Genomic DNA, 27,804 nt, shown 5'->3' on the forward strand with positions numbered 1-27,804 from the left:
CCATAAGAGAAGATTTTTGAATTAGAATTTGAAGGAGTCTAGGGATTCACATTTGTTTTTTATTGAGGCTGAACTTTCACATCTGTTCAATCGCAATATACAGTGCGTATAGAACCACTTAAAAACCACATTTGGCAAGAACATAAATTAGTCTACGGACCCCCATTTAATAGCATTTATATCTCTGGTACCCCAATTTATATTGTAAAGTCAATGCTAATTTAACTCGGAGAGTGTACAAATGGAACCAAATGGGTTCCATTTGGTTCCAAATTATCATTTAACTGGGTCCCCCCTGGAACTCCCTCAAGTACCCCTGGGGGTCCCCGGGCCCCACTTTGGGAAGCACTGCCATAAAGAATACTAACAGTGATCTGTGTATTTTGAATTGTTGGTTCTCACTGATAACCTAAGCTATGAATAGTCATCATGCTTATCAATTGTGAAATTGCCATTGTCTTGGGTCGTTGAAAAGGGGAGATTTTTCCCTGTATAGACTAGATTTACAACAAAGTCTCAAACTACTGTGAAATTTTCTGTTCCTGTATTACATTTTATTAAAGCGTCTCAAAACACTACATGTAGAGCAGAGACCTGACATTGTCCCACCCTAGGCTAGGACAATGACAACTATGTGCTACAGAGGAATCAGCAGACTGCCATCTATGAAATTCTCTGACCTCCTCTTGTATCCCTTCTCCCTCACTTGAACACTTTCCCCTGCTTTAGGACAGGCCGGGTGCCCAGACGCTCAAATGCATTTATCACTGGATACCATGAACATGGTGGACGACAGCTGCCTCTCGCCCAGCAACTTCCACGAAATGGGGAAAGGCGGAGGGGCAGCTTCAGGGGGCCGCGTCCACAGCATTGATGTCATTCTGGGTTTCAGTAAAGACCAGGAAACCCTGCTCAGTTCGGCCGGTGATCCGGGGCCCCACAAGGTGGGCATGGACAGCCTTGGAGAGCCTGGTAAGCAGCAGGAGCCCTCATCAAACGCCTCGTATGGTGGCCACCTTTCCTCTCTGAGAGACAGCAGCTCAGAGCAGCAGCCAGCATATCATGGTATGTCATCGACCAGACTGTCAGTGGTGTTCAGAATGAATAAATACTTGATCACTAACCATGAATTCATCCAGGCACGTGCATTTGACATTAACACATGACAGCACTCGTTTGCCCCTCAAAAAAGATGTTACAGTGCATGCAGATCTCACAGGTGTGGTTATTATAACCTTTCATAACATTGCTTGACTTAAATTCTTCAAAGGCAGTAAATTATGCTGATGCTGAATGAAGTGAATCGTTTGGAGCTTTTAAGATGGTGCACACCTTAATCATAAGATGATTGTACACAGGCTCAGTCTGGGTGTTATCACCAGTCTCTAGCAAATACAATAGGCCATGATTAGAACCATAGCCACTTAAATCCTATACTTTGTTGACTGAAGTCCACCAAGGAGTATTTGATTGATTGATTGATTACTTTATTAACAGTTTGAGAGAAGAAAAAAGCATAGAATAATACAAATACAATTATAAAAGGATTGAACCCAAGAAAGCACTATATGGCTTGTTTCCATTGGGATCCTGAATATTTAATTCATAGAATTCTATCTACGTTTTTCACCAAATGTTTGCCTATTCTGAACTGCCCAGAAAAGGCACGTTCATGTGGTTAAACATAATTTTATTGTGAACTGTGTGGGCTGAGATTGAGAGAAAAATAACAGAACAAGATAGTGTGAAATTCCCCCACTGCAACCTAGCCCGTAGCACTTGCCCTAGCATCGACGACCTTCCAGGCTTATGCAAAGGCTAAAAATTTCATTTAGATAACATGTTATGTAGACATATGCCAGGTCATTATTGATCTGGTATCCTATAGTGTTTATAGTTTCAATGTATGCCGCATATTCTACGGATGATAGGTTCTTATGATCCTAGATGACTATTTCTATGCAATTGATACCTTATCTTGTTCTTGCTTACTGTAAATCGCTCTGGATTAAGAGCATAGATGCTAAATGCCTAAATTGAATATTGTAACCTAGATTGATTGTGGTGTAAACTGTCATTCTTCAATTCTCCACATCTAATTTATCATGTGTAATCTGTAGTTAGCAGAAGCCCTGTGACAAACCCATATTTACACACACATAAAGTCATTCAGGAGGATCCAGTCACTGCATCCGAAAAGGACGATATGTGTTGTTGAGTCAACATAAATCACCACATATGTCAATTCTCTTTTGTAGATGTCTATGCTGTTAAGTCAGGCTTGTTCTCCCTGAATGGACACTACCTTGCGCATGGCGTCACTCATGTCCCCCACACCCCACCCGACTCCCCCTGTATTGAGAACCGGTGCTGGCCAGTGAACAGTGGCAGCCTTCAGATCGGTGGATGTGACGGGCTGACAGGCAGAGAGCTGGTCACTGAACCAGGCTTGACCTCTGCCATTGTGAAAGCCTAGGCTTTGTCATAGTTGCTTAATGAGAGGTAGATAAATGAACCCCCAAAATCCTCCTCTGCCCTAGCTTCTGCTCATGTTTGGTAATTGAAAGACTTGCACCCCTCCTTCTCCTCCATGTGCACACATGGACGCATGGGCACACTCTGTCCCCAGTTACACTGAAGCATTAAGTGGAACATAAAGTTTTGGAGTCCTTGGCAATTGGCATCATCATCATGTGTTGACAACCGTTGTCAAATCTTGGATCCCAATGAGTCGACAACTCGACATACCCTCTCTATGAGGTGAAATGGCCTAAAATTAGAAAAACTCAGTAATCTTACAAGTCGTTCTTCTTTTTTATGCTGTTTATACTACTAAAAGTAGCATTTTATCCTGTACTGTTATGAAATCCAAAGTCATGGCCAAAACTTGGCCAAACTGTAGTTTCCAATACTTTTTGTAATCCTCAAAAAGTATATCAGATGCCAGATGAGTGTAATTTGCCACAAACATGGCATATATATATATATACAGTACCGGTATATATGCGCATATAATAAATTGTATATTTCATAGTACGTTTAGCTTGCCTTTCTGTGTGGCTGAGAACTTACCTGACACCATGTGATTTGCACAGACACAATAAAGGGCTACTAATTGAGTCTGATCATGACAGAGACACATACTGGTGTGATCTAATCATCATCTTTGTACTTAAATTAATTAAATTACTTGCTAGTTAGTTAGTCAAAGGCTAATTCATCCAACGGGCTGACAGTGTTAAGGACTTTCCCTCAGGGTTTCTGTAGGCCTATTTCTTTGCTGCTGCACGTATTACACACACAAACACACACACACACACACACACACACACACACACACACACACACACACACACACACACACACACACACACACACACACACACACACACACACACACACACACACACACACACACACACATTAGCTTGTTAGCCTATAGGTAGATTAGAAATATGAGGAGGGCTTATATCAGGTTGGCATCTGTGCCTTCAGAGATTTAAAGTATATACACCTGCCGTGGAGCACAATATGGCCTGTCACAGTGTCTGCTAAAATACAATGTTCACAACAATATAATACACTAGCAAGAAAGGATACTATGCATTAAATGGATAACAATCATATTAAATAAAACTATACTAAGATTATAGACATATTCTCAGAGCATGGTATTATTTTGAATACTCACTACAATGAGGTAAAGTATGTAATGTAACTTACAGTTTGAGTGACACAAATCATCTCCCTGAAGTCCTCTTTCTGAGGATTGCTTATATTTGCAGTTGCAAAATTATATTACAAACCTCTCAAAGTGAGAGTAGGGGTGTTTTCAATTTCAAGCTTCAAGTTTCAGGAGTCTATTGTTGCAGGTGTCAAACAAATGTGTGCTCTACTGGAAAGTGGCCGTTGCATTACTGTAGGTCAATGCAAGACTTCATTTCACCTTTGTGCTGCCTTTTGTTTATGTTCTAAAATGTGTTATTTCTCACAGATTTCATCTAGCCATACAATATTATGTTCAGGACAAAAAGCCAAACAAACACAACACATTGATCTCTCTCTCTCTTTCAATGTTGGACAGAAGTGGGCCTATTCACAAACAAGTGTGATGGGGAACTAAGTGAACTGACAAAGAGTATAGACAGCGATGAAGGCAAGTCCCCAGAGCTATGCAAGGACGATCAGCCCAAGAAGAAGCACAGACGCAACCGAACCACCTTCACTACCTACCAGCTTCATGAGCTGGAGCGTGCCTTTGAGAAGTCCCACTACCCCGACGTGTATAGCCGCGAAGAGTTAGCTATGAAGGTTAACCTCCCAGAGGTCCGGGTTCAGGTAGGCTAGACCTTGGCATCAGAAAGCCATTTCCTAATGTGAGCCTAAGCACGTTATTGTATTCTATGTTGGATTCTCAATAGAGAGCTACAGGGGTCAGGGATGATGTATTTTTGTATGCCAAACTAATTGACTATGGGAGGGAAGCCAGGTGGGGAGGCCGATGTTTCACTGCACGTACTCCTCCGGACTAGGGTGTCAACAGGGAATGTTGAACGGGAGGAGTAGGATGGAGGTGCTAAGCTATGTTTATGTTAACCACACGCCTTATAGTTTGGAAGTACTTTTCCAAAAGGTTTTAGGACTGCAAACTCGCTGGCACTCTTTTTCCAGTTTTTCCAATAACATACAGGTGTAACAGGTAGAACAAGTGAACAACTACTTAAAACATCAGTTAGAAAGAAAACCACTTTGAAATGAGAAAAATGATATTGTGTCTTGATATTCTTCTAGCAAAGCATATTGGTGAAGTTAAGTAAGCAAGTGCCCAAAATGTAATTTCTGGGGATAGGCTTAGACTTAGACTTTTTACAGGGGCCAGTTCCGAATTGCAGCCACATGCAAGTTCTCTTTTAAAGCAGTTTTGAAGGAGAGTAAGGAGTCACACTTTTTTATGACTGTTGTTGGTATAGATTTACATAAGTGAATGTATTAATTTCCCAGATTATGGCATACCCTCAAGGACAACAGATTCCAAGCCACCGGCTTGGCTTTCTCACTATTCAGGTTGTGAGATTATTCAAGACAATTACGATAGGAAACCCTGTGATGCACAGTAAAGTAGCGCGAGGGCACAGCTTTAAAATAGGACAGGCCCTTTCGAGGGATAGGTTACCATATGACAAACTTACCACTAATAACTTTGTTTTATTATCTAGGTGTGGTTCCAGAACCGCAGAGCTAAATGGCGTCGCCAAGAGAAGATGGATGCCAGCAGCATGAAGCTCCACGACTCCCCAATGCTTTCCTTCAACCGGCCACCACCTGTGCACACTAATGTAGGACCAATGGCCAACTCTCTTCCTTTGGATCCCTGGCTGACGTCTCCTCTGTCCAGTGCCACACCGGTCCACAGTATCCCTGGCTTCATGCAGGGACCGGCCCAGGGCCTCCAGCCCAGCTACCCCAGCCACAGCTTCCTAACCTCCTCTCCCCATCCTACCCATCCTCCTCATCCTCATCCTCACCCCTCCATGGCCCAGGGGATGCAGAGTATGGCTCCTCCTCCGTACCAGTGTTCAGCTCCTTTTCCTGAGAAATACCCTTTGGAGGATGTGAACCAACGCAGCTCCAGTATTGCTGCGCTGAGGATGAAAGCCAAGGAACACATTCAGTCTATGGACAAGACATGGCACCCAATGTGACTATGCCATCCTGGCCACCCATGTGATTAACAATTGTCAAAGGGAGATGTTCAAGTTGTGTTGCAATCCTCATTCTATCGGACAACGTAGATGACATTACGTTCATGTCCTTGTTCTACAGCACATAAAGGACATGGAGGTTAAACAAACTGGAAAACAAAATGAACACTGGAGATAGGATACATGGTTTGTTTTTCTACAAACACTTTTTCACTGAAGACAGCAAGTAAACAGATTGAGTCAACAGCTGAATAGCAATCTTGTGGTCAACAGATAGTTGATGATGCCTTGGCTGCTATTTAAGGGATATTTCACTTTCACAAAAACTTTTGCTCATTTTATCATCTACTCAGGCTGTGAGCAACCAGACAGTTTTTAAGTTGCTCGATTCAATATTTATATATTCGATATTCATTCAAACTCAATTTTAACCATGATAGATTCATCGAAAACACCCGTCCTACTACTGTTTTCATTTATTTTTTATAATTCTTTTCGATTTTTTGGTCTCATCCGGCCTCCTCCTGGAGGAGGTTCTTTACCAAAATAATTAAATGAAAACAGTAATTGACAAAACACAGCCCCCTCACGTATTAGAAGGACAATATCAGTCACCAGAAGAAAAGAAAACGGGCGTTTTTGATTAATCTATCATGGTTCATCAAGGGGGCGGGGTAGCTAAAATGAATATCAAATATCTAAATACTGAATCAAGCAACTTAAAAACTGTCTGGGGTGTTCACATAAGCCTGAGTAGAAGATAGAATTTGCAAAATATCCCTTTAAAACACACATCATCAGCTTATACCCCAGGAGCTACTAAAAACTCCTGTGCTCCATCGTGTTCCACTGATTAATGAAACTTTTCAATAGAGTTCAAACTTCAAATGATCATAATATCACAATACCCTAAAACAAGCATTCCTTTTGATCTATTTTTGTTTTCTGTCCCCATTATTTTACTTTTGAAGAAGTTTGCATTGCAATTTAAAAATGCCTGAATGCTGTGCTGATTTATGTCAGACACAGACATAAGCACAGCTTATGTCAGCTTAATGTTTTAAGGTGAAATCTTGTTTTAATTGTTGTTAGGGTTTTCCCCTCTATCACCCAATGATGATCACACATTTAAGTGTACACTCATTACTCTTCCATTTTCTTCCTTAAATTTGTGATCTTACTAATTAATCCAATTGTCCCACTTTCATGGGTCAGCTAATCAGTAGCTCCACATATTTTGTGATGAGGGGCTGATCTTACTTTCACGTGACAGGAGCTTTTTTAATTAAATGAAGGATGAAGTGAGTCTCTGTGTAAATGCAATCTAGCTTATTGTTTTAAAATTGTCATGTACAATTTGCTCATAATCTCCTGTTTTCATACATAATTGTATAATGGGCTAGAATAGAGTACCCATTCTCTTTACTTAATTCACAGACACATGAGCTGTTACTTTAGATTTCATCCTGATTCAAGTTCTTAGCTGACGACCAGTAAACCTAGTTGCTGCCTATCATGAGTTTGACTGTGAATCAGTTGTGAATACACAACTGTAAACTGCACCGTCTTTGCGGATTATGGCTGAATTGATAAAAGACAATCTTTACTCGTTACTTACATTGTGTTCTGTAAACCTGTTCATGACGAGATGCTTATATTTTATACAATGTATGAGAAGTAGCCAGTACTAATGAACAGGGCTTCACTACAGGGACTTACATTTGTCACATGGAATTGTAGGGACAGGAAGAGAGATGTTATGAGTGAAGTTACTTTTTTTTGCTTCAACGACTCTGAGAGTAGAAGAGCTGCGAGCAGCTCAGTGCTGGGTAGCTGTGGTTACGTGCAGAGCAGCAGAAGGTAGTCCTGTCTAATGTGTCACCCCCATAGTTTAGTCTTTGTTCAGCACAATTGATCCAAGCCTGTCCTCTTTGTCTAAAGTTTAAAGAGGGGAAACGGTCACAGGCTGCACTAAATAGGCCCTTGTAACCACCTTTGTTGCAGACGTCTTTTTCCACTCAAAAAGCAAGGAGACATGGGCTGTAGCTACTCAGGTCATCTGGTACAGTATCGGTAATTTAGGGTCTGTTGTGGAGTCTGTTCTAAGTAGGCGTGTCAACTATAAAGAAAAGTGCAGATAAACTTCTTTTGATATTGAAAATGGCAAGTAGGGATGGAGCTCGATAACCGATACCCGAAAAATCCGATAACAATTAAGCTTATTGAGTACCCGGTATCAATAAGCTTTGGGTTTATCAAGCCTGTTATCGAGCATAGTATGGCCCATGATGTCATGTTTAAACAATCAAGACAAGGCGATCAAGAAACAAATGTAATCATCCATGGTGGCACAAACATTTCGGTCTAAAAGTGTATTGATACCTGCCAACCAGCGCTGCTCGGGTAAACAAAATTACGCTTTAAAAGTGACGGTACACATATTAACCAGTTAACAGTTTCTATAATATTATTTTATTGGTAAAAAGGTAAATTACCTTCCATCTAGTAGGCCCTAGTAAAAGATACTGGTTCTCTTCCGAATGTATGTCATCTCCCGTCTTTCCACAAAATAATAGAAAATGCTCGATAGTGGGCTCGATAAGAACCCGGCTCGATAAGCCTGATCGATAAGGTGATCGTTATCAATAAAATGTAACAAGCTCCATCCCTAATGGTGAGAGTCAGACAAAATGTACTATTGCAACTTTGCAAGTTAACTGTGACGCGTGGATCAGTATTTGTATTGCCTATAACATCAAAACATCTCACCAATACACAGCATCTGCTGATAGAATAGAATTGAATGTGTTCAAAAAGGATGGTATATATGGCAATCCATTTGATTAACCCTGAAGGTGGATTCCTTCAACAAAAAAGTGCAATTACAGCATTCTCTACAGTTTGTTTCTCTGTAACTGTCAATGTCATTGTACTGTTTAATTTAAATGTCATGCAATAGTTCACTCTTATCTCCTGTTGTTTAGTTATATGCGCTCAACGATAACCATAATTGCTGTCATGAGAACAGCAGCAACAATAATCAGTTATGTGGTTATTGATATAGTTCAAAATACTTTGCATCTTCTGATCGCATCTGTGTTATGTTGTGGGTTCGTGGTGTTTAGCTGTAGAATTATATAGTTTTTAAATAAAATTAAATCTTGGAGGACCTCAAACTGTACAAAAAGAATGCTGCACAAAGGTGTTGTTTATAAATGTGATTTTGGATCAAGAATAAGCCAAAGGTTATAGATAATGAGCAGAAATGCACTAGAAGCAAGACACATTTTTAGAATTTCTTTTAAATGTGAAAATGTACAGGATTCACCTTGTTTTCTTTTTCCTGTACAGCCATTTTGTTTATTATGTTCTAGTTCTGTCATTGTTTTCTTTTATCTCTTTTATCAGAACCATGATGGATATTCTGGAAAAATGAATACTGATAATAAAAACATCTAGTTTAATAGAATAATCATCTCCTTATCCTTACTATCTTCCACATGTACACTTGCAGACAACAAAATCCTGAGTATTATATTATAACTCTGACAGCATTTGTTGCGTGGCCTTATTCACACTAATTCCTGCAGAATAGTTGTTTTTTAACCCAAATAATAGAATGAAACAAAGTTACTACACAGTTAAATCCACAATGTTTTATTTATCTATTCAACTCAGAGTGTATAAATGGACCTGTAATGATTTTATAGAGTACATTATAGAATTTACAATTAACAAGATAGGCATTTAGCAGATGCTTTTATCCAGACTTACAAGTGCAAGAGCATGAACCGTAGTCAACAAAAGGCACAGTAAATGGTCACATAAGTAGAGTGCAGACTGCAGAGAGAAGAATGCAGTACGTCTCAAAGAAACTACGGTACCAGGTAAATGAACCTAGCATCTGTCTATAACAACATGCAATCTAAATCATTCTAGCATTTATGGTCAAGCAATAATGTCTATAATATCATATAATATATGATGTTATAGACATTATTGCTTGACCACATATTATGTGAACAACATCTATCAAAAAACGAGAAGGGACAGAAGGAAATGGTGAATTCTGAAGAGGTGAGTGGCAGTGCTAGAAGGTGAGGTAGAGTCTGAAGTGGTGGGTTTTTGGACTGCAACGGAAAGTAGGGACTGAGTCTGCAATCCTGACTGAATCGTTATAATCTGATATACTGTACATGGACAGTTTTTTCGCTAGTTCCCCATTACTTTCTGGCCTTGATGTAAGCACTCTTTCTCGCAACTCTACCCCTCCCTTTCCTCTCTCCCAGTTCCATGGCTGGTGGCAGGGTGCCAGCCTGTTAGGAAGATGAGACTCCAATCAATCAGGGCTTCCCAGGGGGGCCTCGGACCACAGGGCCCAGCTCCTTAATTGCCCCCAGGCAGGCAGGCACGGCCGCTGCAGCACATGTTCACAGAAAGGCCGGTGGTGCCGCTGTGCTAGCTGGTCTCCTCAGCATGTGAACCACTTTTTCTTGGACAGATGGAGGCCTGGACGGACCGCACTACATGGGGCCACATGGGTAGAGCAGAGAATCTAACAGGGAGGCATTGTAGTTATGGTTGGTTTTTATTCTACATGCTGGAACTGTGTGGAAAGCTGCTGCAAATTGATGGTAGAAATTTTATTTTAATTCTTGTAATTTACATTCAGACATGAGCCTGTGAGAATACAAACAAATGATGAGTTCAGTTACCTTTTCACCATGAATGTGTTACTACAGAATATGTGAATATGTACACTATACAGTAGTGTGTCAGTGTCACAAGTGGACTGGTGAGGCTGGACAGCTTTTCAGAACCTTGATCAGATGCTCATTTGGGGTTTCCATGTCACTAATAACACAGTGTGTTAGATTAGATGAAAGAGAAACTACAGTCAGACGATGGGAGGAAGAACGACTAACGACGATATAACTTAGTAAGGAGAGAGAAAGTAACATATACATAACATGTAAACTTGAGAGAGCGAGGAGATGAAAATGGGAGAGGGGGAAAACAGTGATGAGAGGGATTAATAAGGAAAAGTGTGGGAGAGGAAGAGAGAGCAAGAGAAGAAAGGATAGAGAGTAGCAGTGGAGAGAGAAATAGGAGTGTGAGAGGCAGAGAGAGGAGGGGTTAGAATGGCTGCTCATCAGAATTAATGATGTAGAAAATCCCCCAATTAGAGCATTTTCCTGCGTTGCAGGATGAGTTCAGAGCAGGGTCCCCTGACAGCCTGGGGATTAGTGCCTAGGCTGGACTAGGCCAGGCTGAGCTGAGCTGGGCCGGGCCTAAAAATACATTTTGTGACTGCTACACAGCTTGGCACAGCTCATTCAGCGCTAGGATGGGTCCCTGGCCACAGCCAGGGGCCGGGGTAGGCATGCGTTGAGTCGGAGTAAGTGGTACAAAGAAAAAGCATGGGAAAAAGAGCAGCAGATCAACAGGAGACAAAAAAACCTTTTTGTTGGGGAATTTTGCTCTACTGTGCGAAACCTTTTGTTTTGAGAATAGGTCATACGAGTTAGCCACCATACCTTTGTACAGAAACGTACTCTTTTGCAGATGATTAACTGACTGAACATCTAAAAGACTCAATTAATAGACTTAAATTATTGAATACCAAAGCAAAACCATGTGTTAGGGTGTGAAACTACTGCCATTCTATTCAACTGTTGATTGGAACAACATTTCTGGTGCAGCACTATTACACATGTGTTCTTTCAAAAATAAAACCTAATCTAGTTCGGACATATGGATTGTTGAGAAAATCAATCTTGTCCACATGCTACTTTGCCTTCAACCATGGATAAAAAGTTGGCATGCAAGCATGGTGTGTTCTCTTACAGCTGGTGGTAAGAGACAGGAACAGGAGTTAATCCTACAAACCTGGCAACCAGGGACATTGGAGATTAATATCTCATGGCCTCCTCAACAATGACAGGATTATTACTTGCAAAAAGTTTTAAAAGTTGCAAAATTATTATAAAAAGACTTAGATGTTGAATAAAGATCTATACAGTCAGTAATCTATTCAATAACTAGACTAACGAGAACACAACTGCCTCACATGAGAAAGAAAGGTAGCAGAACTCAAAGCCACAGGTTGCTGAGTAGCTGAATACCCACTAAAGCAAAGACAAATGATTTAGAGAGAACCTCTAACTCACTACAACCCCGTGGTTATTGTCTTCATTAAGAACAATTAAGTTACTAACGACTAATTGATTAATTGTGTGATCTATTATTTCGCTCCTGCAGCCCAGTGAATCTGAAAGGGCCACGGCTGGAGTTAACAGTCTTAATGGAAAGACGCGTTCCTTTCTGAGGATAATAAGGGAAAAGAGCGGAATTAATTGGTTTTGATTAAGAGAGCTTTTCAATGGGACACAGCTTTTTCGCATGACATAATTGGAGGTCAGTGAGTGAGGGGGTTGTGAGAGGGGGATTTGCTGGCTGGCGCCACTGTTGGTGTGTGTGTGTGTGTGTGTGTGTGTGTGTGTGTGTGTGTGTGTGTGTGTGTGTGTGTGTGTGTGTGTGTGTGTGTGTGTGTGTGTGTGTGTGAGTGAGAGAGAGAGAGAGAGAGAAAGAGAGAGAGACTAAAAGCAAGAAAGATAGAGATAGAGGAACTCTCCACTGCACTCTTGTATAGTATAATAATTTAACAGAAGACATAGTGAACTTCATTGACAGTCAGTGCATAGCATATCCTGTCAAACACACCTGGTATTCAGAATATTTCACGGTTTCGCATAATAAATGTGTAATAACTAAAAGCATTGTAAATCTGTAATTATTTCAATTAGTTCATGACAAATTAATTAATTTTATTTATTTATTTTTCCATCTGTAGTCCCTGAGCAGGCTCTTAAAAATAAAACTATCCATACAAAAACATCTCGCGAACATCATACCCCTCACTCGGGGTGACGCAGCCGGGGTGATCGAGTCCCGACTTACGTCCCAGTAGCTACCCTCGATCAGACCCTATAGCGAAAGACCAGGGCCACAGCCGCCACACAATCCATTAGAACCACTCCGGAACTACTCTGCTGGACTGGGAGGCAACGGTGGTACTGCATGGAGTGCAGGCTCCACTTGCGGCTCGAATGGCCCTCCTAAAGGCTTCACCGAAGGTATTTTGGGCTTCCTCCTCACGGAGGATGCAGGCTGGGGCGCCAACCCATACTGCTCCCGGGGTGCCGTCTACATTCCGGCTGTCACCCGTCTCTCCGGTGGTCACCAGACTATACCTGTTGTCACATAGTCTATTCCTATGAGTCACTATAAATAGAATACCTCAGAACGAAAATACATCGCATGGATGCACCTTGGACGTATCCTCAGTGATGTATCCCAGGGTTTCGGGTCTCGCAAACGTCATACCCCTCACTCGGGTGACCCAGCCGGGGTGATCAAGTCCCGACTATACAATACAATAATACAAGAACAAATAAACATGGTACAGGGGACAGAAAAACCGCAGAGTGGTGTGAGAAGTGACTCCAGTGATAAATAGAGCTGAAAATTACTCATGATTACAAATTTGATCTGTTTTTAGCCACCTCTTAAGGTTGAATTTGAAGGTCAAATAGTTGGAGGTCTCTCTTACTTCTGTACGGAGACTGTTCCAGTGATGGGAAGCTCTAACAGAGAAGGCTGTTTTAATACCAAACACACTACATCTGGTTGGCACTTCGCAGTCCCCTCTGGTAGTGGCTCTTGTTTCTCTGTCACCACTGTCCCTTCCATCTATGAATCAACGATCAATGAATAAAATAAAACATATATACTGTACAAAGAACAGAATAAACTACCAACCCACATAAAATACACAGCATTTATAAACCCCATTCATACACACATGACGATATAGCATTCCTGACCTCACACACCAAAACAACAGCAACGCACGCACGCACGCACGCACGCACGCACGCACGCACGCACGCACACACACACACACACACACACACACACACACACACACACACCCTTTTTGTGAGTCTGATGAGAGGTTTGATTGGCAGTGAGAAGTTCAAAGTTGTTTTCATGGAGCTGCTGCACGCCATTATCAATAAGTAGTAGCCTACTTTGAAACGGATTGTTTCAGGAGCCCGAGCCAGTGAAGTACAGTCATTTGTTGCTTTTCTTGTCCTAGTGAGCACTCTGACTGGAGCATTTTGAATGAGCTGGATCCAGCCATCTTTGACCTCTTAATTGAGGTCATATGTACAGTATGTGAAAATGATGTGGTGTTGCATGATGTGATGCGTATGTGGCGCAAAGTGTCCTTGTGCATGTCCATCCAAGCACCCATAGCTGCAACAAAATGTATTTATGTCCTTGTGGGCAAAGTAAGGGTCTGCCTTCCACGGGTAGGGGGTTATGGATACCGTAGGAATACAACTATGTATTTCAATCCATGTAGACCTAGTCTAGACTTCCTTTTTTTTGTCTGCACATTATGATTATTGTAAGCCCTTGCCTCCAGGTTAAAAGAGGCCCTATTTTCAGAGGCTTGTGCATGGGTCTAAGTTCTACACACCATTTTCAATAGCCTGGCTCCGCCCACTCTGCCACTGCTTGCTTGAGTCTGATCATCAGGCAGCCCAGGGTTTGATAGATTAGGGCAATGTTTGGAAGGTTACTTACTATACTAAAGTTGTTTTAGATAGGTGTGTGTGTGTGTGTGTGTGTGTGTGTGTGTGTGTGTGTGTGTGCGCGCGCGCGCGTGCGTGTGTATACCGGTGCCCTGAGGGCGAGAAGTGCATGCATCCGACTGGGTGACGGCAGATGGCAGACTGCTGGGCGAGCGCTGGCGCTTTGGCATGGGGGGGTCAGATCAACATATGGAATTAATTCTGTACTGGAGTGTACAGGGTTTGATGAAGTCAACATGTGGAATGTCAGAACAGGTCAGCTCCAGAGGTCAGATGTAGAGTTGCTGGCTGGCTCTATATATTATATGCAGATCTAGGTGATGATCCAGTCTTCTCCATTTATGGTAGTGATGGGAGATTAATCGGCAAACACATCGGTATCGGCCGATATTGGCCTTAAACCAATTAATCGGAAATCGGTATCGGTAAAATAATATATCGGATTTAGCAGATTTTTAATTTGATTATAATTATGTTGAAAAATACATTTAAAAAAGCCTGAAAAAGCCTTTTGTGGTGATGAAGTCTGCTAATTATATCAGTGTTTTCTGGGGAAGCTTTCGAAAGAGTCAATAGTTGGAACATTATTGGAGTTTATGTTGGGATATGAGCAAACATTTCCCTAGTTTTGGAATAAAGAGGCATTGCTTTTTTCAAATTCAGCTTTTTTTCAGAATGGACAACATAATTATATATTTTTAATACAGAATGAGATCATATATATGATATCGGCCAAATTGTCTCATCGATACATCCCTAATTTATGGTTATCCAGGGTTAGATGAGGTCAGTGTTGTGATCTTCATATATGGAGATGGCCATATATGGTGCCATGATGTGTCAAGACTCACGTGGCGTGATGTCACGAGGCGTGACCATATATGGAGCCCGACCTGGAGATGCAGGATTTCATAGTATATGCGAGTCTGCGACCTCTGGTCCTCTGGTCGCATTTACATTTATACACACGCGCGCGCACACACACACACACACACACACACACACACACACACACACACACACTTCACTGGAAATAGAGCTATCACGCCATCTATGTTTGGCACGTAGAACTTTCTATTACTACTTCTATCTTCAATTTTCGCTATTCCAGAAGGTGATTATAATAATAAACCTATAAAGACATTGATCAAAGACATAAAAGTGTGTTTCTAGAGTTGACCACGCAACGTGTTAGGTTTGCACTGCAGCTCCTTGTTCCCTTGGCAACAAAAAGTGGCATTTCCTTGTTTTGATTATAAAAGTCACGTCACGGATGTTCTCAAAGAATGTCCCACAATGCATTGCGTCATTTTGTCAATAACCAGTCAGCCCCTCAGCTATTAAAGCTACTACTTTATTTCCAGCAGTGATTAAACACGCTGTTTGTCATCCATACATTTTCCAGCTAGTACCGTTCTCTTGCGACAATTTGGTGTCTGCTGTTGGTTGGCGGTATTCGTATTCTGGGTGCCGTCCTGCTTGCTGGAGGTATGTAGTATGCAACTATGCACATCCCTTGCCAAACATTAGCTACAGTTTGCTAACTGCCATAGCCCAAGATTTAGACTCTTCTGATCGTCAGAATCGGAAAAAACTCTACGAGAGTCTAAATCTTGGGCTAAGGCTGCCATAGGGTCAGGCTATCTATCAGCCACTTGCCCACTTATCTACTGTACTGTCTGTACTGGCTTTTCTTACCATGACGATAAGTATTTACACAGTGTCAAAGTGGTGTTCCTAATGGCACAAACGTTTCTGTGAAGTGGAGTCTATGGGGATCACTATCTGTACTCACTGTGAGTCCTGCATCATCAACATGGTTACATTTCACCTAAAGTTAAGTCAAACAGACAGCACACGATTCTTGACTGTAATGTACCCAATATTGTTTAGTTTTTGTTGTTGCATCGAATCAATATCATTCTTGTGTAATCAGTTAACACCTAGCTGCAAGCAACAGTTTCAACTGCTGTAGTGCTGTACGAAAAGCTTAGGTTATTCTCTTTAACTTTGTATCTCTCAAGTCTTTTTTATTTTCATACAAATCCACCGTAGACATCTTCTGATGATATGCACACAGCTGCCAACTTGCCAGCAAGGGGCTACCTAGCCCCTTTTGGCCCTCGGTTACTTTTTCTGACTTTTGTACGGCGGTACCCTAGGGTCCCTGATCGGTTATTCCACTCTCCATAGGATGCAGATTTACATATGGTACTCTCTGTTCACGGAGACCTGCTCGGTCGCTTGAGTGTTGGTGAGATGTTTCAAAGATGCATACAACAGCTTTAGGAGACCGCCACAAAATGTGCGAAACGGCATTAACCGCATTAAGTCTTTTTAATCTTTTTTTAAAGTTTTGCTTCGCTGAAATTCTCTCTTCTTCACTTCCCATGTCCCGCCTCCCACGACACAACAGCATTATTCACATTTTTCATATGGCCCATAAGTCTTTGCGTTTGTGTGTGCAAAGCTTTCCATACAGCTGCAATATTACTGTAGATAGGACCTTTTGGTTTCAGTGAATGGGCTGTCAGTGTCAACTGACAGGGTCGGTATTGCATCTTCGATGCCAGATAGCATTAACATCTAAGTTGCTTGCGGCTAGCTAACACTGTCCCAGCCTGTGTCTGTGTGATCCAAACGTAGCATGGATCCAGAATATGAACGGCGCCTCCTTCGACAGATCAACATTCAGAATGACAACTCAAGTCCCACTGTGAGTCCTAGTTTACTGTTCCACTCTTCTCATTTTGCTGTTGTTTAAATCTAAAGGAATGCTTTTCACTGAAGTATTATAGTGATTAATGTTGAGCTCATCGATTGACTAATGATAACAAAGAGAGAATAGTTTAACAGCCTATGCCTTTCTATGACGCAGAAAATGACCAACGTGGTGCGTGGTGGTCTCACACCAACTAGCTCCCCCCTGTCATCCCCAAGTAAACACGGAGACAGGTTCATCCCAGCAAGAGCAGGGGCCAACTGGAATATCAACTTCCACAGAATCAATGTATGAACACGTTACAAATGAATGGGTGCCGGTATGTGCGTTAGAGAGAGAGAGAGAGAGAGAGAGAGAGAGAGAGAGAGCTGCCCTCCACCCAACATGCATCATCTTGGTGCTTACATTTTGTTACAGTATTATTGTTTTTGTTTGGAACAAGTCTCCTATTGTCAGACTTCTAATGTCGTTTTTGTGATTTTCAAATAGGAAAATGAGAAATCACCAAGTCAAAATAGAAAAACAAAGGATGCATCTTCTGATAATAGCAAAGGTGAATTAACAGTTTCAAAATGAATAACATTAACAAGTAGATTGAAACACCTTGTCTGCTGTCCTCTGAACAGATTCTAGTAACCCAACTTTATCAATATGTCAAATGTCTATGTGTGCAGCGGATGGGCTGGCCTACTCAGCTTTGCTGAAGAATGAGCTGCTGGGAGCAGGCATAGAGAAGGTCCAGGACCCACAGACGGAGGACAGGCGGCTGCAACCGTCCACCCCTGAAAGGAGGAGTCTTTTTCATGTAAGAACCCTAGCAGATGGCATACCAGACGAGATACATTGTCAGTCAGAGAATACTCTATTAGGGGGACGAAATTGTCATTTTAATTAACTGATCTGAACTCTGCTCTTAAATAGATGATACTTGCTACTTCTCCCTCTATCATTTTTGTTATTTTAATCAAACTTCGCTCAGAGAGTAGCCTCTCTATCTAATAAAGTTCCTATTGGGAGCTGTTATACAGTTTGCTGACTTCCCTTCCTCTTTTTATGTATTTTGGTGTTTTTGTTAAAGGAGAATTCCATACTAAAAGGCTTTCTTACCTTTCTTTGTAGTTGTTGCGTCCCCATCATAGAGGTCCAGGTGTTATTTTGTGCAAAGGCTCCTTATTGGCTATTTCCCCTACCATAAGCCCTAAATGAATTGCATTGAATTGAATGGGATGTATGGGGTGTTGTGCTAATTCGCTTATTTCAATCGCTCAAAATAAAATAAAAATTGTATATATCCTCTCTTCATAATGTAAATAATAACCCAAGCGGCACACTTTACTACTTATTTAGATGGAAATAAGCGAATTAGCACAACACCCCATACATCCCATTCCATTCAATGCAATTCATTTAGGGCTTATGGTAGGGGAAATAGCCAATAAGGAGCTTTTGCACAAAATAACACCTGGACCTCTTTGATGGGGACGTAACAACTACAAAGAAAGGTAAGAAAGCCTTTTAGTATGGAATTCTCCTTTAAGATGTGCGTGCTTCCCTCTGGACTCTGTTATTATTGTAAGTCATCCAGTGACTGTGCTGTTGATGAACAGCTAGATGCAGTATATCTTATGTCATTGGTTTATACTTTTGTAATATTTGCAGTACTCCCTCAGTGCCAAGAGGTCCTCACCAGATGATGGAAACAGCATCTCTCCCTACTCTTTATCACCTGTCAGTAGTAAAAGGTACAAAATAAGACAATCGATTGCTCAGATTAAATTTATTATAATGTCAGAACTAGTTGACTAGTAGTTGACGGAGTAAACAAGTGTCATGTGTAATTCTTCACTTTGATATCTGGAAGGAGGCAATATTTCATGACATCTGAGTATCTGACCCTCTCTCATTTAGTCAAAAATTGCTGCGTTCGCCAAGGAAACCAACCCGTAAGATCTCAAAGATTCCCTTTAAGGTTCTGGATGCTCCTGAACTGCAGGATGACTTCTACCTCAATTTGGTCGACTGGTCCTCTCTTAATGTGCTCAGTGTTGGCCTGGGCACTTGTGTCTACCTCTGGAGTGCCTGCACCAGCCAGGTATGGTTTGTTTGTGTACATGCATGTGTGTGTGCATAATGTGTGTTTGTCTGTACCAGGATGTTTTTTTGTATAATATGCCAACGTGCTGTCAAACTATGGGATATATGTACATTTATTTGAGGTGTTTTCTATTTTTGATTGGCCAATAAAAGGCCTTATGCTGCGTTCACACGGGCAGACGCAAAGACGCAATGATGCATGTAGCTGCTCCAAATGATACTCCCATTCATCTTTGCAACTGCCCATGTGAACGCAACATTACAAGAGAAACTCTTACTTTTCTGGCCTTTTCCTTAGGTAACAAGGTTGTGTGACTTATCAGTGGAGGGAGACTCGGTCACGTCAGTTGGCTGGTCAGAAAGGGTGAGTACTGATCCTGTGCCGTGTCTTCACGTCTACAACGGTACATGATGTGATATGGGTTTAGACAGACATTTTTGTTGTTGTTGTGTTTGTCTCTAGGGTAACCTGGTGGCAGTGGGAACTCATAAAGGATATGTACAGATTTGGGATGCTGGTGCTGGGAAGAAACTCTTTGCCCTGGAAGGACACACAGCCAGAGTCGGTGAGGCAGTTTCCAGTAGTAACACATTTGACATGGCCTACATTTCATATAAATATTTTACAGAAATGCTCATTTCATTTTCCTCTCTCTCACTAAAACACAGTCTCTCTCTCTCTCTCTCTCTCTCTCTCTCTCTCTCTCTCTCTCTCGCTCTTTCTGCCAAACCCCCTCTCTCGGTGTGTACTCAGCTCAAGGTTGAGTAATGTGTGTCACTTTGTTGTTAATTATTATTACTGAGTCCACTACAGCCAATTTCAGATGAACATTTCATATCCAGCAATTCACATTATAGACACTATCACTTCTTACTATTCAACAAATTGCCCACAAATCTACACAAAGTATAACGCTCAGCCAAATACTAGGGTTGACCCAGCATTGATTACAGAAATGTTCACAGTCTTAAAGACACAATGATAATTTTTTACTTATTTTATTTTTTATTTATTTTTATTTTATTTTATTTGGATTTATGTCTGTCTTTTATTCTATGTTTTATTGCTATGTTATTAAATAAAGCAAACTTGTGTATCCGTCTGCAGGAGCGCTGGCGTGGAATGCAGACCAGTTGTCGTCAGGTAGCCGCGATCGTATGATTGTTCAGAGAGACGTGCGGACCCCTCCGCTACAGTCGGAAAGGAGGTTGCAGGGACACCGACAGGAAGTGTGCGGCCTGAAGTGGAGCACTGATCACCAGCTGCTTGCCTCGGGAGGGAACGACAACAAGGTAGAGTCATTGGTGGAAAGGAATTTCCCTGTTATTTAATTGTGTTCAGTGGTGTGGAAAAGAGTTAAGCTCATCATATATATATTATCATGGAGGGAAATTACATGACATTTGTTGCAGGGCGAGGTCTGCAACAATCATATATCATATTGATATATATATTTTTTCAAATCTTTCAAATACCTTGATATTGAGATTATAACAATTATTGTATTCGTGAGAATGTCAATTATCTTTTTAATTTGAAAAGAAAATAACCGATCTAAATGTCTGTAACATTACAGTACACAATATAATATTATTATATTGTTTTCTTTATATAAAGGTTGTGATTGAAGCCAAGAAAAGACAACACTAAAGCCCCATTCAGACCGAAGAAGCAGAAGCTAGCTTCTGCTTCTTCGTCCCATGTTATCTCTATGCAGAACAGCTTCTGCGTTTAAAAGCTGGAAGAATAGCTTTTTTTTGTTTTTGCTTTTTTTTTTTCTCACCGAACCTTAACTTTAAAGCAGCTTTTAAAAGCTGGAGCTTTAAAAATCTGCGTGTAGCCAATCAGAGCACAGCGTGGTTTGAGGAGGCGGAGTTGAGCTCATTTTACGAAACCAAAAGGCTTTGGAAAAGCTGTCCGAGCCAATTGTCCGCATTAAAAAATAAACTTTTTAAATATGGGCTGTATATGAAATATGAATGGATATTTGGCAAGACCATAGCATATTTTGTGATAGAAATTAAAGTTTATATGAGAAACAAGTTGTCGAAGCGGTGAAAACAGGTTGTGTTCCGTGTGCCGTCGCGAGTGTCACGTTTCTGGGGACAAGTCATCGTGCATTCACCCCCCCCTCCGGTTCTCATCGAAGCTATGGATGGACTACTGAACTGAACTCTCCAGAACGCTATCCGTCGCTTGTGGACTGTTTGTGGACTAAACAGTGCACGCACACACACACGGTTGATAAATTAGCAGATATAGATAGATAGACAAACAACTACTAAACAATATAGTTGTGTCAGAGTTTTCGCCAAAACCTTCCCCGAGAAGAGGGGAGAAGCAGCCCGCTCTCAGCGCGTTTCTGTGCCGATCCTCGTGTGTCTCGGTAGTATGTTGAAGCTTTTGCGCCGTCAATCAATACCTTTAAAATAAATAATTAATAGCCTTTATATCAGTTGTATGTACCCCCTCTATTTACCCCCCCCCCCCCCCCACACACACACACACACACACACACACACACACACACACAGTACGTAGTGCAGTAGTCCCGACTCCCTAGTACTGGAACGCCGAGGAGAGCTGTGCTCGGAGACGATTTGCTGGACGTTTCCTCGCACTAAAATTAATTGCCCTTGTCGCGGGACCTCGCCCTGAGCACAGGGTGTTGACCACTGGTGTACGCTCCTCGACACCCAGTCTCAACTTAGGGGGTCCTCCGCGGGCCGGGCCACAGGGTCCAGAAGTCGGTCCACTTTCGCTCGGGGACCTATAGGTTCAATTGGTTTATTGCGTTCATGTATGTAGGCCTATCGCCCTATCGGCTATCGATGAACCTCATAGCAAAAGTTGAAAGACAGTAGATAGCCTATATTTAAGATAGATAGAACACAATCCCCGTGTGTGTGTGTGTGTGTGTGATATTGAGCACCGGGGAGCCGACACGGCCCACGGGGATCACTTGCGAGCCTCTGTGTGTGTGTGTGTGTGTGTGTGTGTGTGTCCAGCCGAGGAGGGTCAGTGACGGACTGAATGTCCGGAAATCACACGTAAACATAAGCTGTTTTAATTGCTTTTACGACGTGCTGGATATATACAATTGTATTTCTACGGTATGCTCTTTCTAAATCAACATTAACATTACATACAGAGCTGCCATTTAAAAGAATGCCAGGAGGGTTTCGCTCGTGGCCTAGGGGGGAGAGGAGAGCGGAGTGGGGGGAGAGACATGAGCAGAGCACTGAAGACGGGGGGGATTGAGATCCCGTCCGTTCGGTTATTTACACACAAGTTTACCAAGATTATATTATTTATTCATCGATACATAGGCTATGATGTAACTAAATATATAATTATGTCTCCTCTACAGTCGCTATTTTACATTTTAGACTTTCAAATGCGCATCTGCTCAAACTGCCTGTCTCTCGTCTCAAAGCCAGACAGCCAGTCCAGGCAGCTTGAGTGACAGGTACCTTGTACACGCCCACTTTCTCAAAAAAAAGCTGCGTCTTTTAGATTTCTGCTTCTGCTTTTTAAAGCAGCTTCTTCGGTCTGAACGGAGCTTTATGCCATAACATGACATAATATCCAAAATCCCAGACAATTAGTTTTTACTTTACTCTATTGGTTTATTCAGATGGGACAATGCACATTGACTGATGAAGGCAGTAGTCCTGTAACACGTAGGTGCATTTTAATCTTGCACTGCATTAGCCACTTTATTAAAGGCTTTTTGCTTTTCTATAAGAGTGCCTTGGTCTCATCCTTTTTTTTCAACAATTGTCACCCAGCTGTACCAAGAGCACCATGTTGTAGATTTTTACTTCGGCCAAACTGATGCCCTCCTTCCTCTCTCTCTTTTTTCCACATGGATATAATATTGATACAACACCTGTCTGCTCTTAACCGTTTCAGTTACTGGTATGGAACCACTCTGCACTGAGTCCAGTGCAAACGTATATGGACCACCTGGCTGCTGTGAAAGCCATTGCTTGGTCGCCACACCAGCATGGCCTGCTGGCATCTGGGGGCGGCACCGCCGACCGCTGCATTCGCTTCTGGAACACTCTAACCTCACAACCACTGCAGTGTATGGACACAGGCTCACAGGTCTGCAACTTGGCCTGGTCCAAGCATGCTAATGAGCTGGTGAGTGCCTTCACAAACATCACATCTTTTTTTTCTATTTTTTTTACAATATATTTATTGCATTTTTTTTTCTTTTTTGACAAACGGACAATACAACAAAACAATACATAATAATACAGACAATACAATTACTTAAACAAACATCACATCTTGAGGTCCCCAACTAAATGAGGAACAGCATTTAAGCACTTCTGTCACATTACATTTTTTTCCTATTTGAAAATCGCCTATCTACACATTGCGATGTGTTGTGAGCTTGTAGATTTTTGAATAATGTTTGACTTGATTTTTTGAACAATGCTGACAAATATTGACAAATCATCTCTTATGGGGTTTGCTGGCACAAAAGCTTCTTAAACGGTGGCCCAGTAAACCGATGCATATACATTTGGGGGTAAACAAATGGATCTACATCCTTGACATGAGAATGCTTCAGAACCACATACTAAATTACATTACACTCTTGTAGTTGGTGTTTGCACACAGTGAGAATGCTCTGGATTAAGAGCGTCTGCTAAATGTCAAAATTGTATTGGTAGTTACTAGTTAGAGAAAATTTGCGAAATATGTGGCAAATCTGCAAAATAAATGCTTACCACTTACTAGCTTTCTTCACAAATGTGTTCATAAAGGTGGCTACTATAACATATACATTTGTTCCAACCCAACTCCCTTGTGAAACTTTGTGACAGCTGCTGAAAGTTGGGGTACCATTAACAACCAATATAAGGCAACATTTCCAAAATTTCATTATGCTTTAAGTAGCATGTGACATGTCAAACTAGGGGGTTTTCATGAGGCAAAATGTGTCCATAGCCACTAGGCGAAGGAGTGTTTTTTGTGTGCAAAACTAATGCTTGAAATGGATTCAGAATCATGAAAACCCCCTAGTTTGACATGTCGCATGCAACTTCAAGTATAATGACATTTGGAAAATGTTGCCTTATATTGGTTGTTCAATGGTACCCCAACTTTCAGCATCTGTCACAAAGTTTCCCAAGGGAGTTGGGTTGGAACAAATGTATATGTGATTGTAGACACCTTTTATGAACACATCTGTGAAGAAAGCTAGTGGTAAGCATTTCTTTGCAGATTAGCCACACATTTAGCAAATTTTCCCTTATTATGGAGGCGACCAGGCTTTTCCTCCCCGATATCACACACAATTGGCGACGTCCCCTTCTGTGCCTCTTCTGTGTCATGTGTCACATTTTAGGAGGACAGCATTCCCCGGCTTTGCTCCGTGGTGGGAAATATTGCTAGGCGCTGGCATTGCCTGGGGCGGGGCCGGGGTTAATAATTTACGATTCTGTGCCTGTTGTGGTACATAACTCGAACGGCGTTGAGTCTGCTCTAGCATTCAGTATGGACACTCACTCGTCTAACGGTTCGCTCGGCAGTGCCTCTCGTTGCTCAAGCCCGCAAGAGAACTGTTTTTTTGCTACTGCTAAGTGCTGTAGTCTTTTCTCACTAAGTGAGCCGAGTGGCAACTCCTTGGTAGCCATGGACGTGATCCCGAAATATTGCCGTCTTTGTAATGGGTGCCAAGGACGTAACAAGGCCAATATTTTCAATATATTTATTTAAAAAAAAAAAATCTTTTTTTTTTCATCCATATTTTGAAAATTCCTCCAATCTGTTCATCATGTGATGACATGCACATTACATGCATAATAGAATTACAAATTCTTTCTTACTTTATAATGGGCACTCGCCCACTGGCGCTTAAACAGTTAAGTGGCAAATGCCTAAACCTAACCTTAAAAAAAAAAAACACTGCGATGAGTGAGAAGAAGGATTCGAACCTGAGGCACTGGGATTGAAAGGATAATGATTAACGGCGATTCCACAGTGCCATCTGGTTTAGCAGGGGTTTTGGGAGTTATTTAATGTAATCTACTCATGTGAGAGGCAGTTCGCGTACATCACAGAAGGTGGCGTTGTATCGGAGACAAAATTATTATCATAATCGTGAAGTTCCTGTTGACAAAGGCTGACACTGTCTGTCTCAAACACACTTTCTCTTTCAAGGTGAGCACCCATGGCTACTCTCAGAACCAGATCCTAGTGTGGAAATATCCAGCCCTCACTCAGGTGGCCAAGCTCACGGGACACTCCTACAGAGTTCTCTACTTGGTCAGTGTTTTCATATTTACAGTGGTGAAAAGTACATTTACTCAAGTATTTTGAGGTACATTACTTTACTGGTTTCTAGTTCCAATTTTCAATATTTGCACTTCCACTACATCTCAGAGACAAATATTATACTTTTTATTCCACTATAATTATTTGACAGCTTTAGTCATAGTTACTTTGTAGATTTAGATTATTATCACAAAGCATTTTCCACTTCAGCCATATATACATTTTGGCCATTTGAAAGTAGCTGATCTACATGTCACAAGCTCACAATGTTTTGCATTAGGAATGCTTTGTGAGCTTGTAGATCTGCTATTTTCAAAATATTTTTATACATGATATACATTTGAAAACTTGTGAAATGGGACATTCTGCATACTTAATGAGTACTTTTACTTTTGACACTTGTATATTTTGATGCCAATGCCTCAAGTAGATTTTGAATAGTGAACTTGTACTTGTAACAGACTATTTCTACAATGGCGTATTGATACTTTTACTTGAGTCTGTTTTATTTGTATCTTGCTTAAAGGAAATGCTACCTGTTCATACTTTAAACGGCATATATTTTTTCTTAAGGCCATGTCTCCTGATGGTGAGGCCATCGTCACAGGGGCGGGAGATGAGACCTTACGTTTCTGGAATGTATTCAGCAAAACACGATCGACCAAGGTAAGAACGCTAGTTGATAATGAGAGGTAGTTAGAGAAAACTTAATTGATGTAACGTAATTGAAAATGTATCAATTAATGTTTTTTTTCAATGTTCCTTTCCTTCTTGTCCCCCAGGAGTCTGTGTCAGTTTTAAACCTCTTTACCAGGATAAGGTAATTGAGCAAATAAAATGCTTTGTTGTTGACAGACACAGTAAATCCCAATGTTAGCTTGGATATTCAGGATGGTGCTAAAGACATGCAATCCATGCAATCTCTTGATACGTTTTACAGAGAACAATGAGCAATGACAGTAATGTTTACTTTTACTTGCTTACAGCTGATGGTAGAGGAATTCAAAATGAATGTATTTTCTACATTTATTTTTAAATGTATGTATTTTCATGTGTTTTGATGTTGTACTCTGTACTATAAGAAATCATACGCCTTACTTACAATATATTATACTGTATGCCATTTACATTAATGTGGAGTTTGAAATGTGGAGCCAGTGTTGTTACTATAGTTTGTTATTCTCAGGTCTAAGTTATTTGCAACATTTATAACATGATCAAACTGGGGCAAGATCAATGTGATAGTTATTAAAAATCCAAGGTTTTGTGGCTTCAAAACACTAAATCAAAGATATAAATGCCATACATGCAATGTTTTCCTAACTAGAATGACTTATTGGGATGCAGCACTGTAACCATTGGGAGACTACACTGAGTGTAGGGTACCTGAAACATTGCGAGAGTCTAATGCTGTGCATCTAGACATCTTCACTGTGTAGTGAACAAATGAATAAAAAGTGATGGAACTGAAGAACCAGCAGTTCAGTTGATTTATGTGTCCTGTTAGGCAATGTTACTCTGGGGAGAAGGAAAGTCATCATTGTCTCCCTCTAGTGGTTGGTTTCATTCCATTGCCATCCAGAGCTATTACTCATTAGAGTCCTTGCAATTTGGTGTAAAAAGTAAGTAGCCTTGCTGAGCCATGGGGCCCATAGGGAAGGAGCCTATCTCCTGTTTCTGGGTCCGTCTTTAGTATGACCCGGCCGGGGATTGAACCTCGACCTCCCAGTCTCGCACACTAACCACAAGTCCACTGAGATGGCAATTTGGTGTGGTTTAATAAAAAAATAAATGTATAGACATTTTATTGCTAGAAATGATAAACATTGCACCTATATGTTGTTACAAACTGTCTCACGAGAAAGGGAGAGTAACAAAATATAAATCTAATTTAGAATAAAGCCGAACCAAAATATCAGTCAATGTAGATGAGGAACATGTGTGTGGGTGGGTTTAAGTTGTTGTGCACGTTAATGTAAACATTACTCAGTGTTGTAATGTGTAAACCTAAAAGAAGGCCTTTGAAACAAACATCTCGGGGTGAAGAGATAGAATGAAGGGGCTTTATACGATGGATACACTATGCCCAGCTATGTCCCATTCTCCCTGACAATCCCTCTGCCCACCCTGGATACACTGTGCCCAGCTACGTTCCATTCTCCCTGACAATCCCTCTGCCCACCCTGGATACACTGTGCCCAGCTACGTTCCATTCTCCCTGACAATCCCTCTGCCCACCCTGGATACACTGTGCCCAGCTACGTTCCATTCTCCCTGACAATCCCTCTGCCCACCCTGGATACACTGTGCCCAGCTACGTTCCATTCT

The 27,804-nt window shown here is 41.3% G+C and overlaps 2 protein-coding genes across 4 annotated transcripts; both read left to right on the top strand.

Moving 5' to 3' along the window:
• Positions 1-755: 755 nt before the first annotated feature.
• On the top strand, positions 756-9,024 carry rx1 (retinal homeobox gene 1; the record flags this gene model as incomplete). The annotated part of the gene is made up of 3 exons (XM_080769714.1): positions 756-1,065; positions 4,085-4,338; positions 5,217-9,024. 3 exons carry the CDS (start codon positions 756-758, stop codon positions 5,700-5,702), a joined length of 1,050 nt encoding a protein of 349 aa, XP_080625840.1. The 3' UTR covers positions 5,703-9,024.
• A 6,679-nt stretch (positions 9,025-15,703) lies between these two features.
• On the top strand, positions 15,704-26,893 carry LOC308319301 (fizzy-related protein homolog). 3 transcript variants are annotated; one of them, XM_080769306.1, is made up of 14 exons: positions 15,704-15,853; positions 16,986-17,081; positions 17,244-17,375; positions 17,577-17,640; positions 17,762-17,892; positions 18,747-18,829; positions 18,996-19,179; positions 19,480-19,545; positions 19,645-19,747; positions 20,290-20,474; positions 23,098-23,331; positions 25,363-25,467; positions 26,050-26,142; positions 26,259-26,893. In XM_080769306.1, the coding sequence occupies exons 2-14, from the start codon at positions 17,013-17,015 to the stop codon at positions 26,298-26,300; spliced, it is 1,491 nt and encodes a 496-aa protein (XP_080625432.1). In that variant the 5' UTR covers positions 15,704-15,853; positions 16,986-17,012; the 3' UTR covers positions 26,301-26,893. The 3 variants fall into 3 exon arrangements, with proteins under 3 accessions (XP_080625432.1, XP_080625431.1, XP_080625433.1); XM_080769305.1 differs by having other exon boundaries at positions 17,012-17,081; XM_080769307.1 differs by lacking the exons at positions 15,704-15,853; positions 17,244-17,375 and having other exon boundaries at positions 16,432-17,081.
• Positions 26,894-27,804: the final 911 nt, after the last annotated feature.

Source organism: Protomyctophum bolini (genome assembly GCF_963924005.1).
Source record: "Protomyctophum bolini genome assembly, chromosome: 8".
Classification (NCBI taxonomy): Eukaryota; Metazoa; Chordata; class Actinopteri; order Myctophiformes; family Myctophidae; genus Protomyctophum; species Protomyctophum bolini.

Excerpts from the sequence above, each read along its gene's own strand:
- LOC308319301 (XM_080769306.1), top strand. The coding sequence starts at position 17,013 with ATGGATCCAGAATATGAACGGCGCCTCCTTCGACAGATCAACATTCAG. Across the intron at positions 20,475-23,097 it reads CGGGAGGGAACGACAACAAG|TTACTGGTATGGAACCACTC; the intron begins GTAGAGTCATTG and ends TAACCGTTTCAG. Across the intron at positions 23,332-25,362 it reads CCAAGCATGCTAATGAGCTG|GTGAGCACCCATGGCTACTC; the intron begins GTGAGTGCCTTC and ends TTCTCTTTCAAG.